The sequence below is a fragment of the Pyxicephalus adspersus genome, chromosome 2 (genome assembly GCF_032062135.1).
Source record: "Pyxicephalus adspersus chromosome 2, UCB_Pads_2.0, whole genome shotgun sequence".
Taxonomy (NCBI): Eukaryota; Metazoa; Chordata; class Amphibia; order Anura; family Pyxicephalidae; genus Pyxicephalus; species Pyxicephalus adspersus.
Genome location: NC_092859.1, coordinates 51090719 through 51109161, shown reverse-complemented (window position 1 = coordinate 51109161; position 18443 = coordinate 51090719). Strand labels below are relative to the sequence as shown.

Genomic DNA, 18443 nt, shown 5'->3' with positions numbered 1-18443 from the left:
TTTAAAAAGCTGTTTTTGTATTTTCAGGGTTTTGTCAAGTTTTGAGACCTGGTGTCACATTGCAACACCTGCTGTAGCTGCTATTTCCGGATTGTTATATAGCTCCTACTTACAAGCCAACTTGATACATTCTGACATTGTCTATAGGTCTTGATAGTTTTTTAGGTATAGTTTGAAGGTCTCTACTGCCTAATGCAATCAGGCTGGACCTCCAAGCTTATGGTAGACAAGAGGACGTTTGCATGTCTGGAGAACTATTGGTATTAATTTCCTAATGCAGTGGTTGCCAACCTTTTGGAGCTCACGGACCACTAAATTTACAGACTCCGGACCGAGTATGCACGGGGAGCCATGTGTCACTCAAAAGGAAAAAGAAACTTCCCCTAGAATGACGTCATAATGCCAGAACCCACCCACTCAGGCTCATACCTGCGATGGAAGAGACGCAACCGACCCACCACCCTGAGCCTGAAAAATTTACACAATTTATATCCAAGATTTACAATTTGTTAAAGTAGATCTAATAGGTGTGAATCCAGTGCTTACTGTTTATAACCTGAATAAAAATATCCTATGGCTACGCTTTCTGGATTGCCAATAATCAGTAAATTAACAAGTAGTCTGTTGGCTTGTCTGAAATGCATGTTGTTTTTCAGTTGCTCATTACCAACCTGCTGGAGCTGCGCTACACTCCTAGTGCTACTAATCCCTAGTGCTTTTTATATTTGTGGACCAAGCCCTCCTTGATTGGGGAGAGTAGGTCATGTAACTTGCTTTCCTTCATTCCTTTAACACTCTGTACATGTGGCTAAAATAAAAAGAATGATGGGAAAAGGGGACCATGACAATGGGAGGATGGTTGATTACTAAATTTAAAAGGTACTGCAAGTTATTGAGGTGGCATATGAGAAAGAAAGATAATGATAATTGAGAGGAGAGCTGATATGTTACTGAATTTTAGATTGTCTGCACATTTAGGTGGATGGTAAAAGTGAATGAATATGTGGGAATTTGTTGCTGCACATAAGGAGTACGATACAGAATATTGAGGGGTATGATCACAGCAAATATAGGGGCCCATTTTGTCTAAACTATACAACAAAACAAAATGAAACAAATTATAAGCAGTGGGCCACACCCACACAAATTACATTTTTTTTCATCCCAAGAAGGTGTCCTTCCTTTTTTGAAATGTTGGCAACTATGTGAGATAAGTGAATAGATTTGCATTATGTAATAACATGTAATTATAGTAGGAAACAAGAGTAATCTTTGGTTAAATTGACCCCACTACATTGCTTTCCACAAGCCAACTGACGAGTGCAGTGGTAGCCAACTGGTGGTCTGCAAGAAAGTTTTGGTGGTCCGCCGCTCTGTCCCCCGTATAGACACAACCTGTCGACTCTCTTATCATAAGCACAGACCTGTGCGCTAAATATCCTGGGGGGACAGTAGCACAGGGCTGTGGACACAACTTTTGTCCCCCCTGGAATTTAGCAAGCAGGTCTGAGCCTGCGATGGGAGAGTGGGCGGATTCCTGCATCATGAAGTCACTCTGAGGGAAGTTTCTTCCCCTTTGAGTGACATATGGCTCCCTGCACAGTCCAAGTTCAGTTAATTTAGTGGTCCTTGAGGTCAGAAAGGTTGGTGACCACTGCTCTAGTGCAGAGTTTACCAACCTTTTTACATGGGGGGGACTTGTGAAATAGTATATGTTATGATTATTATATCCAAAACTGGATATGTCATGCTTACAGACAGCCAAAAAGATCACTGGTGTCAGTTAGACTGACCTGAGAAGCACACATTACTTATTGCTCAAAGAACCCCAGCAGCCTCTGGAGGAACCCTGGTTGAGAAACACTAGTCCAGAGGTTGGCAAACTCCGGCCTTTAGGCAAGATACAGCCTAGCCAGTAGTCAGTTCCGAACTAACGCCTCCCTAGTCGATCCTGCCTAATCCCGGCCAGCAGGGGTCGGCAACCCGGGGGCCTAAAAGGGGGGGGAGTATGGGGACATTTCCTCCCCTCTGTATGCATTGCAGGAAGGGAATTCCCTTCAGGGGCGTTCCTGGTGGGGGGCAGAGCCATCAGCGCGGGACTCGAGAGAGAGTCTGGCCTAGTGTGCTTTCTTGACCTCCTAAAATGGCCTAGTAGCCAAAAAAGTTTGCTGCTCCCTGCACTAGTCTACTGCTTTGGAGGCAGTTGAAATAAAGTGCAGTTATTTGTTTACTCCCCAAAGTCCATAAAAAAGAAACAAAAAACAAGCGTAAATATCACCCCCTGGTTAGGTTGTCCCTATAAATAGATCTGACCATAGTGGCCTAGTGCCCCACCAATCTTTATTGACAATTAGTATTTCCTGTTTACCCAGCTGCAGTGGTAGATGGAACTTCCGGTAGCCCTATAGCCTACATTTTTTATGCTATTTTTGTGGGGGGTGGGGCAAATATTCCTTATAATATATCAGTTATGATTTAAAGGATGTGTGACATATACATGTTTAGACCACAGGTCCCTATTCACATACAGAATACTTTACAACAATAATCACATAAAAGCTCAGGCTGGATTTGTAACAAGCCATACAGTTCTGGAGCATTAAAGGCAATCCTATACAAAATATAATTGTTTCATGAGCCGTATGGGAAGGTTTGTACACAAGGCCCTGCTGCCTATCTGACATGATGCAAGGTATCAGCCGGTATACGCTCACTAGCAGTTTTACTCCCTACCACACACACTAGGCATGCTCTGTATATAGCCTAAAGAGCCTGGATCACATGATCTGACGCAACCTTTCTCCAGGAACTTTTTGGTTGTCACTCTTGGAATATACCATTTTTAACCAGGAGTGTGCATAGTTTAAATATGTTTCTTTTTGCGTCTAAATCACTAACATACGTTTACACAGCAAGCCACAATGCATATTTTACTCTAACAATTTCTCTATAGGAAAGACTTGAGTGGATTCTGATGTCTGTGCGGATATAATCACCCCTCTATTATGGTGAAAGTGGTTCAGTCCGAAGGAACATTCTGTTCTGCCCTTTTTGGGGCGCTGTGAAACGTCATCGGAGCTTGTTTGTGCCAAGGCTGCAGAGCTAGAAGAGGCAGCCGGGCCTTGGCTCCCGACACCTGCCTTAGCCTGCTGCCCTTGTCCCTTTTTTCCGTCCGCCTTGAACCAGGGCCATGTCTACTCCGGCCAGGAGAAGGCTCATGAGAGATTTCAAGAGGTGAGTGAGCCACAGCCTGCCCACTTCCATAAAACATGATCAAACTTTCATCGTGATAGGTCTGGGGCCCCAAACACGCATTAGGCCGTAATAGTTGATTACAGACTTTCAGTATGGATTAGTATTCATGTCGGGCTTCAGGGCACCATCTGTCCTCTGCCAGGGCACAGCGTGTCACCGGTTACATGGGATCTATATACATCTATCAGTACGCCCAATGTTTGTGGCCGCATGGGCTGACAAGTGGGAAGAGCTGCATTTGTTTTTTAGCATGTTTGTCATTGCTTGGTTGCAACTGAGACATTAAAGCTTCATTCACACTACAAGTATTAGCTGTGGCCACTTGTGTTAAATGTAATGCCTTCATATGCTTTGTAGATGTGCTTCAACTCCTTGTTAAAAACTAAGTAGAGTTTGTTTTCTTTATAAACAGGAAAAAAACCCATTTCTTAAATTTGGGAGGTGTGGAAATCTTTTTGCTGCCTCACCAAGAACTCCCACAAGGCAGAAAAGAATTAAGTAATTGTTTATAATATTTATTGCAAACTCTCTATTTCAAATAGTGTGGAGAGCAGACAGACAGGGTAATAGAGGTTTCATTTTACATGGAAGGTCCAATTTGTGTATATATATATATATATATATTATATGGGGTACTATACATATTGTGTGTAGTGATGCACCATAGAGTATTGAAATGTGCTGCATACAAAATGTGTGCAAATGTATCACATTGGTGTAAACAGAAGACATAGGACTTGGGGCAAATTGTTTTGCTGTGGTGTTGGGCTTGTGTGGGCCCTAAAAGAATTCAGGGTACAGCTTTACATGTGCCATAATAAGGTTTGTTATTATGTATTATTGCTGGCTATAAAATCTATTTCTCCAGTGGTTTGCATGGGAGAGCATGTTCTATCTTCTTTTTCAGAGCTCCTCCAGAGGTTTTTATCTCTTAGGTCAGTTATGTCTGACACCAATTATCTTTTGGCAATCTGTAGGGATGACAATCTTCCCACTGTCTGGCGTTGTAAGAGGTATTCGTTCCACTAACCATGACAATAAAGCACTATATGCTGTGTATATAGTAATTATAACAGGGGTTCCTTAAGATCTGAAAGTTATTTTAAGGGTCCCCTGTGTTTTAAATGTTAAGAAAGACCGGTTTAGAAGTTTGGACAATAGGCAAGTGTTTACATTGCTTGGTGCCCATCGTCCTCAAGAAAGTAACTTTTGGCAGAAGATTGCCTTGTTTGCCAGTGAGCAATGGGGGAAAAAAATGTATAATTTACTGTGGGTCATGGTACATGTATAAAGCTGCATACCCCTCCTCTCCAAAAACACTATATAAATATATTTTTATATATATAAGATGACCCAAACTGAAAAAACACATCCAAGAAGTACTATTTACTTTTTTTCTCTTAGTGGTTTTGGTGAAATTACTGGGTGTTTATGATGCAGATATCATTAATTACAATTATGACTTGTATAATGGGTTTGTTAAATTTATTTGAAAAACTTAGGGACTGCTTTCCTTTGTCACCCACAAAGTAAGTGACTTTTGACATGGTGATCCCACATGTCCCCTACTTTAACACCTTCTTACTGTTCTTCTCTGACTACATTAGGTAAAAAAAACATTCCAACTCCAGAGCTACATAATACAGTGCCTTTAGTCCCATAGTCCATCTGCTGCTGACAACAATACTTCACATAATTTTCAGAGTTCACATTACAGACATTGTGCTTTTCTGTGGAAAGCAATCTTAGCAGCCTGACAGCCCTCTCCTAGAGCCCAATCTAAGGTTTTTGTTGTGAATAGTGTGTGTATTGAAATACTTTAAAGCAGGGGTAGGCAAACTCTGGCCTTTAGGCCAGATACGGCCTAGCCAGTAGTCTGTTCCGGCCTAACGCCTCCCTGGTTGATCCAGCCTAATCCCAGCCAGCAGGGGTCAGCAACCCGCAGCTCCGGTGTCGCATGCAGCTCTTGAGCCTCCTTGTTATGCCTCCCTTCCCTATTTACCATGGCCAACGTTAACACTTCCGCCATCGGGGTAAGGGGACATTCACTCTCCTCTGTATGCAGTGCAGAGGAGAGGGATTTCCCTTCAGGGGCATTCCCTCTCCCATATGCTGTGTGGAGGAAAGGGATTTCCCTTCAGGAGCATTCCCTCTCTCATATGCTGCGCGGAGGAAAGGGATTTCCCTGCAGGAGCGTTTCTGGTGGGGGGGTCGGAGCCATCAGCTCAGGATTAGAGAGAGAGTCCGGCCTAGTGTACCTTCTTGACCTCCTAAAATGGCCTAGTAGCCAAAAAAGTTTGCTGACCCCTGCTTTAAAGTATATCTGCACCTTGAAATAAAAAGTGCATTTTTCTCCATGTGTATTGCATCTCAAGCTTCTAGTTTAGCTGCTGAGAGAAATTGTTTGAAAACATCATCGTGCAAAACAGACCTATTATTATTATTATTATTATTATTATTATTAATAAACAGGATTTATATAGCGCCAACATATTACGCAGCGCTGTACATTAAATAGGGATTGCAAATGACAGACTAATACAGACAGTGATACAGGAGGAGAGGACCCTGCCCCGAAGAGCTTACAATCTAGTAGGTGGGGGAATTTCACACACAAAGGATGTGAGATATGTAGTGTGGGAAGTAGTGATGGTTTCAAAGCCGGGTAGGCAAGTTTGAAAAAATGGGTTTTGAGTGCTCTTTTAAATGAGCAGAAAGTAGGAGCAAGCCGAATAGGTCAGACTTGGTCAATGGCAGAGAGATATCCGTAACCTTGACCACAACCTTTTCTCAAACTGCCTTGCATCCCTAACCCCCTCCCTCTCCAAAATCACCTCCCCAGATGAAGCTGCCACCATGTTAAACCACTCTCTTTCCCTGGCTTTGGATAATGTTGCTCCTGCCACCTTCCGCTATCCCCGCCCTACCAACCTAATCTGTGTCCCTATACATATCCCTTCCTTCATTTTTGCAGTGCTTATGTTTGGAAACTTCTCAACAAGGTTCTGAAAACCCATGGAGCTTGATTTACTCATGGCCTTTAGAAGGTTCTTCATCAAGCCTAACTTGATATGGAGAGGTGGCAGAAATATTTTATGCAGATCAACCAGAGGCAGAAACTTGACACTGCTTGTTCCAGGCTTATAGGTATCTCTTTGTAGCCAATCACGCTTGGCATAATGATCTCCCGTAGATCGGCTGTCCCACAGGCATAGGGAACAGCAATATTTTGTGAATCCTCCTTGCATTCCCATCAGTAAGCCAATGACCTTTAGATCTCCACAGATGTCACACTGGTGTGTTTTATACTGGATTGCTTCAAGTAGTAACTTCTTGTTGTCATATGACTGCTTTAGGTTAACGGAATGGGCAATCGGTAAACTTGGTTTGGAATTATCATTATGCAGTAAGACTGCTTTCAAGCTTCTATTAGATGAATCAATGAAGATACGCCATTCAGATGGAACATGCTCTTGTGACAAACTGTTAAAGAATGCATTTATATCATGACAGTAGCACAGGGAGCCATCACGAGTGAAGAATGTTGTCAAGTTATGATTTTGTTTTCTGTAGTGAGTTACAGTTACACCCTTTGCAAGCAAATGCTTCTGTTTAAGCAATGAAGCAGGAAGTCCTGCTTTGTCTTTGGAGAGATTTAGATCACGATCCAGATCATTCAGCTCTGCTTGTGTAACAGTCTCTGGTTCTAAATCTTCATCGGCCAAGTAGTCTGGATCAGATGATTCGGGGTTGTAACTGGCTGCAACTCCAGCGCATTCCTCGTCACCTTCTGCAGAAGCAAGTCCATCATGTGGCTCTACCAGAACTGGCAATGAATCATCATGGGGAACAGGGCTAATTGTAGAATCGAGGCTGGGATATACAATATTGTGCTTAGTTTTACCTGAGAATCCACTTTTGTTGATGCGGCAAAAATAGCAGGCAATTAGATGGTCTCGCGGTTCTCTCTACACCATTGGGATTGCAAATGGCGTTGCTGCTTTACGTGGATTTAGCCAGTCACGCAGTCTGTTGGAACAACTGGTACAGATGACATGTGGAGCCCAAGATTTATCCTGGTCACCAAGTGAACAGACGAAATATAGTTTGTATATCTTTAAGTTCTGTGGTAATTTGGCAAATTTGTACTTTCGTCATGAATTAACCACATACGTAACAGAAACTGTCTGAGTTATTAGGGCAATTTCCAGGCATGATGACAAATGAAATCAATTGCAGTTAGTGTGGTCTCTAACCTTAAAAAAAAAAACGTGCTAGAGCAGGGGTCATCAAACTTTTTTGGCCACTAGGCCATATCAGGGGTGGGCAGGAGCACAGGAACGTCCCCCTCGCAATGCATATGGGGTAGAAGGAATGTTCTCTATTTTTCCCGGCTGGCGGTAACACTTCCGCCGCTGGGGTAAATAGGGAACAAATTTTCTTCAGGGAGCCATAGCAAGAGGAGGCTCAAGAACAGCTCCAGTAATTTGTTCCGGCCTAATCCCGGCTGGCATTAGGCCGGATCAGCCAGGGGGCGTTAGGCCGGAACAAACTACTGGCTAGGCCGTACCTGGCCTAAAGGCCGGAGTTTGCTGACCACTGTGGTAGAGATAAACAACACAGATTTGTAATACGCATCAAAAATACTACAAAGCCCACATAAAATTATATCTGATGAAAATGACATGTTGACCTGTGTTATTGGCTTACATCTCCAATGCTCTTCTCCAGTAAATGTATCTCTTTTCTCTCCTCTGTCCTGACAACTAACATACAAATGTAATACATACATTTAACATATAGATGCAGAAAGTAATTGGCACTTATATTTTGTTGCACAACCTTTGGAGGTAATCTCTAGGGAAAAAAAGCAATTCCGGTACCTGTCAACAGGTGTAGGACGTCTTCCAGGTTTATCAGGTTTCAAGGGGGGTTTCTGATGTTTGCATAGATGTTTTATTGGATTTAAAATGCAGGCCTATGGAAAGTGTGTTTTTGGTTATTCTCCTGTTTGAGGTCCTATTGTACACACTTGTTACTAAACATCATAATGACTATTTTTTTTTTTTTTTTTTTTATGCATTTAAGTAGGCTAAGTGACTTCTTTCATAACTGGAGGCATGTGTGATACTGATTGAGGAAATAAGATAATTTGAAAAATCACTTTATTCCAAGTGTTGGTACTTCTAGTAAAGGTCATAAACAAATCTATCCACGCTATATTGCAATTTCTTTATAGAGAAAACAATAGATTATCTCTTTTCACACTTTCTTTGCTTTACTTGATGACCGATCAAAAGTATGCAGCCATACATGAAAAAAGTGCTTTTGATTTATCATTTTACTATAGTAATAAAGCATTTCCTAATGACCTGTAAGGGCAACAGCAAGTTTGTCTATGGCTGTATTTTGAGTCTTTACATTTGGAGTGAACCACTGGATTTTCTGAAGCTACCAATTACCTGGTCCACAGAAGAAATCCTCTTTAACGTTACACATATTGAAAGTTTATGCCATCGGACTGACTCTTCACTGTCTGTCACTGTCCGTGGGGTCATCTGAGTAATCAGTCAGGACAGTGCTACTGCAGAGGCTCATATCAATCATAAGGAGGCATGAAGAACTTTTCATTGATGCTGGAGGTACCACTTTCTACTCATGGTGGAAAGGTACATTTAACAATCTTCTCATAGACAAATGGCAGGTGTCTGGTAGATGCCAGGTGTGATACCTCTGTATCCCCTGGCATCTATCAGATTGACTAAATCTCTATGACAGTCCCTAGGACTAGTTTTTCCACTCTTAGTCACTGACTAAGGGCATGGCTGTTGTTGTTTTTGACAAACGGGAAACTTTTGAAAGCACATTACCAACCTGAAGACCTGAGAAGGGCTAAGTGTTAACTGGGGAAAAAATACAATTTGAAAGACCTTCATGGGAAGAAGTTGGTAATTTGAAATGGTTCTGATTTTGCAGCAATAGGGGCTTTCAAGGTTCACAAGTTTACTCTTTTCTTTATTGTGAAAGCAAAAAGTGAAACTCTTGGTAGTTAATAGTGTTTCTCTTTCTCTCTGGGAAGGTTAAATTAAACCATTGAATAAACCACTTTTGTCTTGACAGATTACAGGAAGATCCCCCTGTTGGCGTCAGTGGTGCACCATCTGAAAATAATATTATGGTCTGGAATGCAGTCATTTTTGGGTATGTTTAGTAGGCATCCTTTAAACTAAAAGTTTGAAAGTATTACTGATGTACTATAACAGTGTGCTCAACTGTTTTTAAAAAGTCCTATTTTAAAGGACTATGACCACACAACTGAATACATTATTAAAATTACCAAAATAGTTAATTTTATTAATTCGGGTCTGGTGAAAAATTTAGCAGTTATATAATTTTCCAAATTATAATATAATTACCTTTCAGTTTGATTTGTGTGTATGTAATAAAATGACCTCTGTTCAAAAAAATGCACTGCAAGTTGTCACACTGTTGTGAACTAGTAGAATCCAATATCATTTATAGTGGTGTTTATACATTATTTAATAGACATAGAAACTTATACTGTGTGTTTTATTTTCTTCTAGACCTGAAGGAACACCATTTGAGGATGGTAAGTTCCCTATAACTATTTTTGTAGTGGATTTGCACCTGTGTAACAGCAGTGCAAATCAAAAAATTGATTAAATAAAACTGTAAAAACTCATACAGAAAATCATAGCAGTTGCTTTGCCTTACCCTTTCTTCTTTATTGCAAGTTACCAGGTTGGTATGCTGACCATTTTATCTAAGTACATTGTATCGCAGAGTTAAGTGGGGTGGGGATGGGGGGGTAAAAAAAAAAAAAAAAAAACTTGCTGAATTACCCAATCTGCTAACTTGTTTGGGGCAATGACAGAGTATGGAAGCCTAGGGGTTATGTTGTCAGCCAGGCAACTTGCATTTTTTAGAAGAAATTCAAATGAAGCCTGTGTGTATCACAATAAAGGTTACCTCTAGGCTAAACAGCCATGTCACTATGATCTGTTGTTGTAGAAAATATGAAAGGGTTTAGTGACAAAACCTAATGTTGTGATCGTTTGTCAGCTTTACTGCTTCCTGGGTCATGATTGCTGAACCAGGATGATCAATTGCAGAATTGGTAATATTGTTGGCTTCTGTGGTTCTGTGTGGTTTTAATGTGTGTCTTTTATGTAAAAAACATTTTTAAAACATCCTGTGTGTGTACACCTGCTTTAACTGTTTGTTAGCAGTTTGCCTATGGTTTATCATAAATTAGTGTGGTTTGTTTGTTTGTTTTTGCTTCCAAACATTGCTAAGCTAAAACTGGATTCTTAATTTATGTACATATGTTAGATAATTGCTGTTCAAAAGAACAATCCTCAGTGAATGTTTACACAAAAAAATTTTTTAACTGGAAAGGATAACCGATAATCACCAAAAAAATCTTTTTTTAAAAAAAATTTTTTTTAAATTTTATCATTTTTTTTTTAAATTAATTTGTTGGTAGTTTGTTTTGAACACCTTTGTGTCTTAGTAGTGCTAGGTCTTGACATTCCAAAGAAAAGCAGGCCTACTGTTTTATATCTTGCATTGCTTGGAAGAGTTTCAAATATGAAGACCTTGGTATTGAAAGCTAAAAACAAATATGGAAATAAAGTTTGATTTAAAAAAAAAAAAAAAAAAAGCTCTGTAAATGAAAAATAGCCAAATATTTCCTGAGCTTTAAAATTTCAACAAATGGCCTTTTTAGGTCCTGACAAGGTAGGTAGATGCAGATTTACATAGACAGTTGGTCAGTGGATATGCCCATAATATATATTATAAAGCTTGGGGAATTCTTGGGGTGGCTTTGTGTACCTGTAAATAAAAACACTGCTGAAAATATTGGCAAGTTTGATAGTGTTAGTTTCACAAAATTACCAAAAACAGTACATAAAACTAAAGTATGAATAGTACAACACTTAAGGTGCGTACACACTTCCAATTTTTATCGTTCAAAACGAACGATCGATTGGGCAAAAAATCGTTCGTAAAAAAGTAACCAACGAGGAAAGTCGTTGGAAACGAACGACCGGACCGGCGGATCGGATTGGACGACGATCGTTGACCATCGTTCGTGTGTACGATCGTTCATTGATCGTCCATGGTCTGAGCATGCGTAATGAACGAACGTTCGTTCACTTTCCTGTCGTGCACATAGTTCCTCTATCGCTCAAACGATCGTATCTATTGTGTGTACAATATCTACGAACGATCGTGTCGTTATCTCTATGTGCAGGATCGGTGCTATACGATCGTTCGTAGATATCGTGCAGGGTCGTTCGTTTTCCAACGATAATAATTGGAAGTGTGTACGTAGCTTTAGACACTGGAGGGAAAAAAAACTGAACAAACAATTAGACAATAATCGTTAGGGGGGGGAGGGGGTTAAGTTAAGAGGAGCCGATTAGGGTTAACTAAGGTTTACATTGCTTTAAGTGACATTACTACAATTCCATTCCTCTGCAGATGGATGACGCTAGACATTAGTTTTTCTGCTTTTCTGCAGCTGCTTTTTTCACCCAACAGCTCATGCAGTTTAAAATGCCAACAGGAGACTGTCATTGCTCAGGCCTAAAGTAGAACTATAGTTTCTTACCAAAAAATTGCAATCAGACAAGCAATGCACCTTCTGCAATAAAACATACTTACCTGCCTGTTTGCAATTTTTGCACATCCACTGGTGTAGTTGAGAAGAGGACTGGATAAAGATGGCAGTGGCCACACTGGATAGAGAGAGGACAGGTGAGTGCAAAAAACCCAATTTTGCAAAAAGACAGGTAAGTTTGTTTTACTGCAGAATGATCAATAAAGTATCTGCCTGGTCGCAATTTTTATTTTTAGGGTTTAGTTCTAATTTAAGGTAAAGTCTCAGACAGCTTTAAATATACTGTAGTGGATAACAAAACAATTACTGAACATTTTAACTTGGTTTTCTTTTAGAAAACTGGAAAGCAGGTTTAGTTTCACTTTAAGTGTGAAAATTTAGAAAATTCTAGTACATTTTCTTGGTTTGTATTCCTCTGTGATGAAACAATTTTTACTTTACCTTCATCTAGATCTGTTTGGCTACATTATGGGGATGATAACATATGTAGTTTTGCAATTAATCGGTTGAACAGATTTTAATTTTATTTAAAGTCAGATCTTCTGTTATTTTTTTTTGGTTTCAATTAACCCTTTTTCTGTTTTTTCAGGAACTTTTAAACTCATTATAGAATTTTCAGAAGAATATCCAAATAAACCTCCAACTGTTAGATTTGTGTCAAAAATGTTTCATCCAAATGGTGAGTTCTTAACATTTAGTTGTTTAACCTCACTGGCGGTCTAATTATGTCCATATTTTTATGCCAAAAGCAGTACATTGTTTTGCATGGAAATTTATTTTATATTGTAGGCCTATAAATCTTAATAACTTACTGAAATATGTCCAATATTTATTAAATTAAATAATAAAACAAGGGAGCATAAAAATACTGAAACCTATAACTGTATAGTAGCATATAAAATATAATGATTACTTTGTATTGGATACAGTTATTTTGTATTGAATCAAATACAAAATAATTTGAATTTCCTGCCGCACGCTTGCACCGAGGTCACCAGGAATTACCAGGGATTGTCAGCGCACTCGCCGGCGGAAGATTAGAAGGAGAGGAAGCGGCTCCGCTTTCAGCGTGTTTTTTTTTTTTTTTTTTTTTTTTTTTTTTTTTTTTTTTCCCCAAGCCACACTCGGGATTACTGCTCAGGGAGTTAAACTAATTAAAAAAAAAAAACTGTATACATAAGCAGGAAGCCAAGGCACATTTCAAACGAACATAAGAGTTAGTCCTGAGAAAACTCAAAGCACAGGCGGCCTGTGGTTTGGTTAAGCTTTTCATCCAAGAATAGATCTAGTGCAGTGGTCGACAACCTTTTTGGTTCTGTGGACCACTAAAATCACTGGCTCCTGACCATGCATGGGCGGGAAGTCAGATGTCACTCAAAGGGGGAGAAACCTCCCCCAGAGTGATGTCATTACATAACCCCATCGCAGATCTGAGCCTGCAATAGAGAGAGTGGGTGGGTTATGTCCAGGGACTTGCACGGGGTACATGATCTGCGGCTCTGGCCGGTGCGTCCATCTCCTGACCCCGCTCGGGGGTGTGCTGGTCGGAGCTGTGGACCCCCAAAATTTTCTCGCAGACGACCGGTTGGTGACAGCTGCTCTAGTGAACCAGCTTCAACCGATTCTGTATAGTAGAATTGCTCATCCCAAGCACAACAATTGCAAGTTTATTACATTGCAAAGAGCTTGATGGTAGTCGGTACTAGAATGTTTTTCTCACAGCCACAACCTGAGTTCAAGCCTGCTTTGGAAGTTTACATTTATGAGTTGATACAGGTAGCAGAGACTGGAAGTTACGCTGGACTTCAGGAATAACTGTTACTTGTGATAATTTTTAGACTTCAATTCTTAGACAACATCACTGTCATTATCAGTGAGCTTGGGGGTTCCCTGAGGTCACTTTAAACTGAAACATGCTTAGCAGAGTGGTCATGGCCACTTTTGAGACTGGCCTCTTGGTTTTTGCAACCTATTGTCTAATCCTCCTGTCAGTTGCAGTAAAACTCGCTTTGACATGGCATAAGTTGAATTGTGTTCCTTAAAATATTGAAAATTGGGGGGGAAAAGCTGGTTTCCTGGCGTCGTACTGACCTAGTGTCCTCAGAAGTTTTGACCTGGAAGCATGCTTATTAGGAAATGTATTTTTATTACTGATTTGCCTCTTCTGAGTCAGGGTTTCTAGAAAGTACCGCAGTTGGAATCAAACTGGCAGCAGGCATTTTCAGAAAGCAGACATCTATGGCAACCCCAGTTCTTGCTTTACAAATTCTATGGTCATATTGTTAACTGTCCCTTAAAGGGGCTCACAATTTATTGTCACTATCATAGTAATATGTCATTAACACCGAGTGTAAGCAAATTATTCTAGTGCATTTTTTTGGTATGTGGGAAGAAACCAGAGCCCAGCAGAAACCCATGCAAACATGGATAAAACATACAAAACCCTTGCAGATAGTGTCCTGGCCAAAGGTTTGAACCTGTGACCTAGTGCTACAAAGGCAAGAATGCTAGCCACTGAGCCAACTGTGTTTTTCTATTTTCAACTGCAGTTTAAGCTTCTATTCGGGGCAAAATGTACACTGCTCGGTCAGTTTTACGCATTACATAATAATATTAATTACATGGTCTGTAAATGTAATATTGCTATGGTTTGGGGGCATTGTCTGCATTGTTCTTACTCATGGGTTACTGAACACTTTTTTTTGCCTTCTGCCTTTTGTGGGGTTGTCTGTAGGGGAGAAATTAGGTGGCCTTTTCCTTTTTTGTATAAGTCAATGTTTTTTCATGGTAAGTTAATTAACTGGTTCTGCTCTGCTAATTTTTTTTTCTAGTTTACGCTGATGGTAGCATATGTTTAGATATCCTTCAAAACCGCTGGAGTCCAACTTATGATGTTTCATCTATTTTGACATCTATTCAGGTAAATATTTATGTTTTTGATCTAAAGGAGGATGACATTATTTACCCAGAATAGTCTTAAAGGATACTTCATGTATTTTCAGTGAGCAGAAATTTTGACTTGCAGTTTTTACCTTTTAAAAGCACCTAAACTGTGAAGGTTGTGCACAAAATGCCAAGCAGAGGTCAAAGGTCAGCATTATTACCTCTAGGCTTCATGCAGCAGATTGACATGTCATATCTTTTTCCGCACTGTTTCTGTGTGGGGGCAATCATCTTTTGTAGAGGGGTTTGCTTCCACGTATTAGAGCTGGTCACTTGATTAGTGGTGGTGGGGGATACATATTACATGAAACAGAAACAAGAAAATCCTTACACTTCAGATTTTATCTTTGACAAGGAAAATGATGAACAGCATTGTACTGACATCTTCGGACTCCAAAACTTGTGCAACTAGTAATGGACACTAAACACACTTGACAAACTGCTATGGTACAGGCAGTTGCATGCCAGGAAGTGCATTGCTATAGTTACGTAGTAGGTAGGTCAGGTTAAAAAAGACATAAGTACATCAAGTTCAACCACTAGGAAAATGAACATATCCCAGATACAAAACCCTATGGACATAGTTGGTCCATAGGAAGGCATTTTGCTTTAACAGGGGAATATTCTATGCTTCTAGAAAAACATCCAGCTTTTTCTTAAAGCAATCTATAGTAGTTGCTGAAACTACTTCCTGAGGGAGCTGATACCCCATTTTCACAGACCTTACAGTGAAGAATCCCTTCCTTATCCAGGGCTTAAACTTCTTTTCCTCCAGACGCAAAGAGTGCCCTCTTGTTCTTTGTAATGATCTCAAAGTGAATAATGGGGAAGAGAGTTCTCTATATGGACCATTATTATATTTATACAGGGTGATCATTTCCTCCTAAAACATCTCTTCTGAAGGGAGAATAGATTCAGTTCAGGTAATCTCTCCACATATCTGAGCTCCGCCATTCCTTTTATTAGTTTAGTTGCCCTTTTCTGCACTCTCTCCAATTACACAATGTCCTTTTTGTGAACTGGTGCCCAAAACTGGACTGCAAACTCCAGATGTGGTCTGACCAATGCTTTGTACGGGGGCAGGATTATGTCTCCATCTCTGCAGTCTATCCCTCTTTTGATACAAGAAAGCACTTTGCTAGCTAGCTTTAGACATTGAATGCTGCAATGTTTAGGAGTATTTCAAGACAACTGCTGCTAAGGATTTTTGAGAATACTGCTTAGGCACAGTTCTGTGTACAAAACTGACCTTTGAGTTTACATTCACTTTTACAATGGACCTTTCATCTAGAACTAACTTACACTTATGTGCCCCTTCCCTATTGTTTCTCATGCAACCCCCCCCCCCCCCCCCCCCCCAAAAAAAAAAAAAAAAAAAAAACAAGCATTAAAGAGTAACTTACCTTGGACTTCATTTTCCACCCCACATATTGGGGGTGCTAATGTTGCATACCCTTTTAGCAACCTTCTGGGGAATCTGAAGTTTCTAAATCTTAGAGAGGGGGAGTGACTTGCAAAATTTTAGATTTTCCAGTTTCCTAGAAAGCACCAGAGAAGCTGTGGGTCATCATTTGCATCTAGATCAGTGGGCGGTAAACTAAAATCCAAACTTACCACAAGGGGTTTTAATTTTTACATGCAAAGTCAGCTTTTAAGGAACATATGATAGTTATATACCTATCGATAGGTGCTGGTATTGCTGAGCTTGCTTTTCAGAAAATTTGAGTTGTTTTGCAGTCATGATGCCACTTTGGGTTTAATAGTGTCAAACCTAAAACATGTGTAAAGATAAGGGCATTGCAGCTTTTGCTGACTTAAATTTTTTAATGCTTTTACTAAACTGTGACTCAAATATTTTATTGCCAGCCAGGTAGCGTTTTTTAGAAGGTCAGCACTGACATATTTTTTATTTTAGGATCCATGTAAAGGCATATTTTGATATGTTTTTAACATTGGTATTCTCATTGCTGGGGTACAATGAAAAATAGCTTTTAAATACCTTGCTACCGCGGCAGCTGCTGTGGGAAGCCTGTGGGAGTGAGGGATAAGGTAAGTAAAAGTATTTTTTTAATGGTACCCCAGGCAAAAAATGAGAATTTACCCTTGCAGTGTGAGTCGGGGGATGCCACATTGCAAGGCTAAATTTTACAAACCCTTTTGCTGCTGGATTTTTTTTTTTTTTTTTTTTTTTTTTTTACACATGTTAAAACAATAAACATTTTTATAGAAGTGATCAGCTGGGTTATACATCAATGTTGTATCACTTTTTAGGACAGCATGGGTACTGTTGACAGCCCACTAGATTTCTGGCATGATCAACAAGTTTATATATTTTAAGTACTTTTTGCACTTAATATTATCTAATAGTATATTTTAATAGACTAAAAGGCTTCAAATAATAAGTTTGGTGGGTTTGCTCATACTTTTTAAAAGACCTGACATAAGGATCTTTAAGTACCTAATGGCCATACTGTATCTGTTGACATGGCCCGCTTGTTTAAAAACCTAATTCTAATTTTTTTTACAGTCTCTTCTTGATGAACCAAATCCTAACAGCCCTGCGAACAGTCAAGCTGCACAGCTTTATCAGGAAAACAAACGAGAGTATGAAAAAAGAGTGTCTGCTATTGTTGAGCAAAGCTGGAATGATTCCTAATATACCGTGCATTACCTCTTTGTGTACAGTATAACTTCATAAGAGAGACAGAAATGGAGGTCATCACAAATGCCACAAGTTTGAAGGTTTTAAATACGTTGATGAAGACACAGAATTTTCCCAGTTTCCTCCATTGTTGCTCATGTTTGGAAACTGTAAAGCTTGTGTATCTCTAGTGTATTTTTTACTGCATGTTGTGCATGGTTAAGAATAAGTTATTGCTACATTTGTAATATAACCGGTTTGTATTTTTCTCCTCTTTAATGTATAACAATGGCACAGAGTTTCCATGAAAATACACATTTTGTAATTTTTTTTTTCTCCAAAAATGCTTCAGTTTTGTGACTTTTTTCCCTTATTTTTTTTTTTTTTTTTTTAATGGCAAGAGAGCACTTGTATTTTTTTCTTTCTTTTTTTTTTTAAATTCATATTTTAAAATGAGCTGTTTAAATGAATACCTTACAATAGAGTTGATAGATATATATCTTACATTTGTCTGGGTATTTTCTTTTTCTTTTTTTGTTATATAAAACATTTTGGTTGTGAAAAAATACTAGCAAAATGGCTTTTATTGCAGGAGAGATTATCTTCTGCAATACAATCTTCATGCTAGCAAGTCTTTACACAACAAAACAAAAACAAAGTGTGTGTGTGTGTGTGTGTGATTTAGGTACAGCTGCAACATAGCCTAATTGTAAAGGAGTTGCATCATCACAGACAAGCCAGTCAAGATGGCTGGAATATATTCAAGATGCAGAGGAGATTGCAGATGATGCTTGAGGATGTATGTATTAAGCACTGTCACACGGGCACATTTTTTACTTCCAATCTCATAAAACTATCAAGAGGATAGTGAATCAGCAGCCACTCAAGCGCAAAAGATCAATATTTATTAAAATTTTGTCTGTCAAACAGATCTAGGTATCTGAAATAATTGATATC

The 18443-nt window shown here is 39.4% G+C and overlaps 1 protein-coding gene across 1 annotated transcript; it reads left to right on the top strand.

Annotated features, from left to right (window-relative positions):
* The first annotated feature begins 3067 nt into the window (after positions 1–3067).
* UBE2B (ubiquitin conjugating enzyme E2 B) lies at positions 3068–17830 on the top strand. Its single transcript, XM_072400766.1, has 6 exons — positions 3068–3234; positions 9376–9456; positions 9840–9865; positions 12492–12581; positions 14734–14822; positions 17373–17830. The coding sequence occupies exons 1-6, from the start codon at positions 3191–3193 to the stop codon at positions 17499–17501; spliced, it is 459 nt and encodes a 152-aa protein (XP_072256867.1). The 5' UTR covers positions 3068–3190; the 3' UTR covers positions 17502–17830.
* Positions 17831–18443: the final 613 nt, after the last annotated feature.

Coding starts and splice junctions, on each gene's coding strand:
- UBE2B (XM_072400766.1), top strand. CDS start 3,191: ATGTCTACTCCGGCCAGGAGAAGGCTCATGAGAGATTTCAAGAG. Junction 9,866..12,491: donor AGGAACACCATTTGAGGATG/GTAAGTTCCCTA, acceptor CTGTTTTTTCAG/GAACTTTTAAACTCATTATA. Junction 14,823..17,372: donor CTATTTTGACATCTATTCAG/GTAAATATTTAT, acceptor TTTTTTTTACAG/TCTCTTCTTGATGAACCAAA.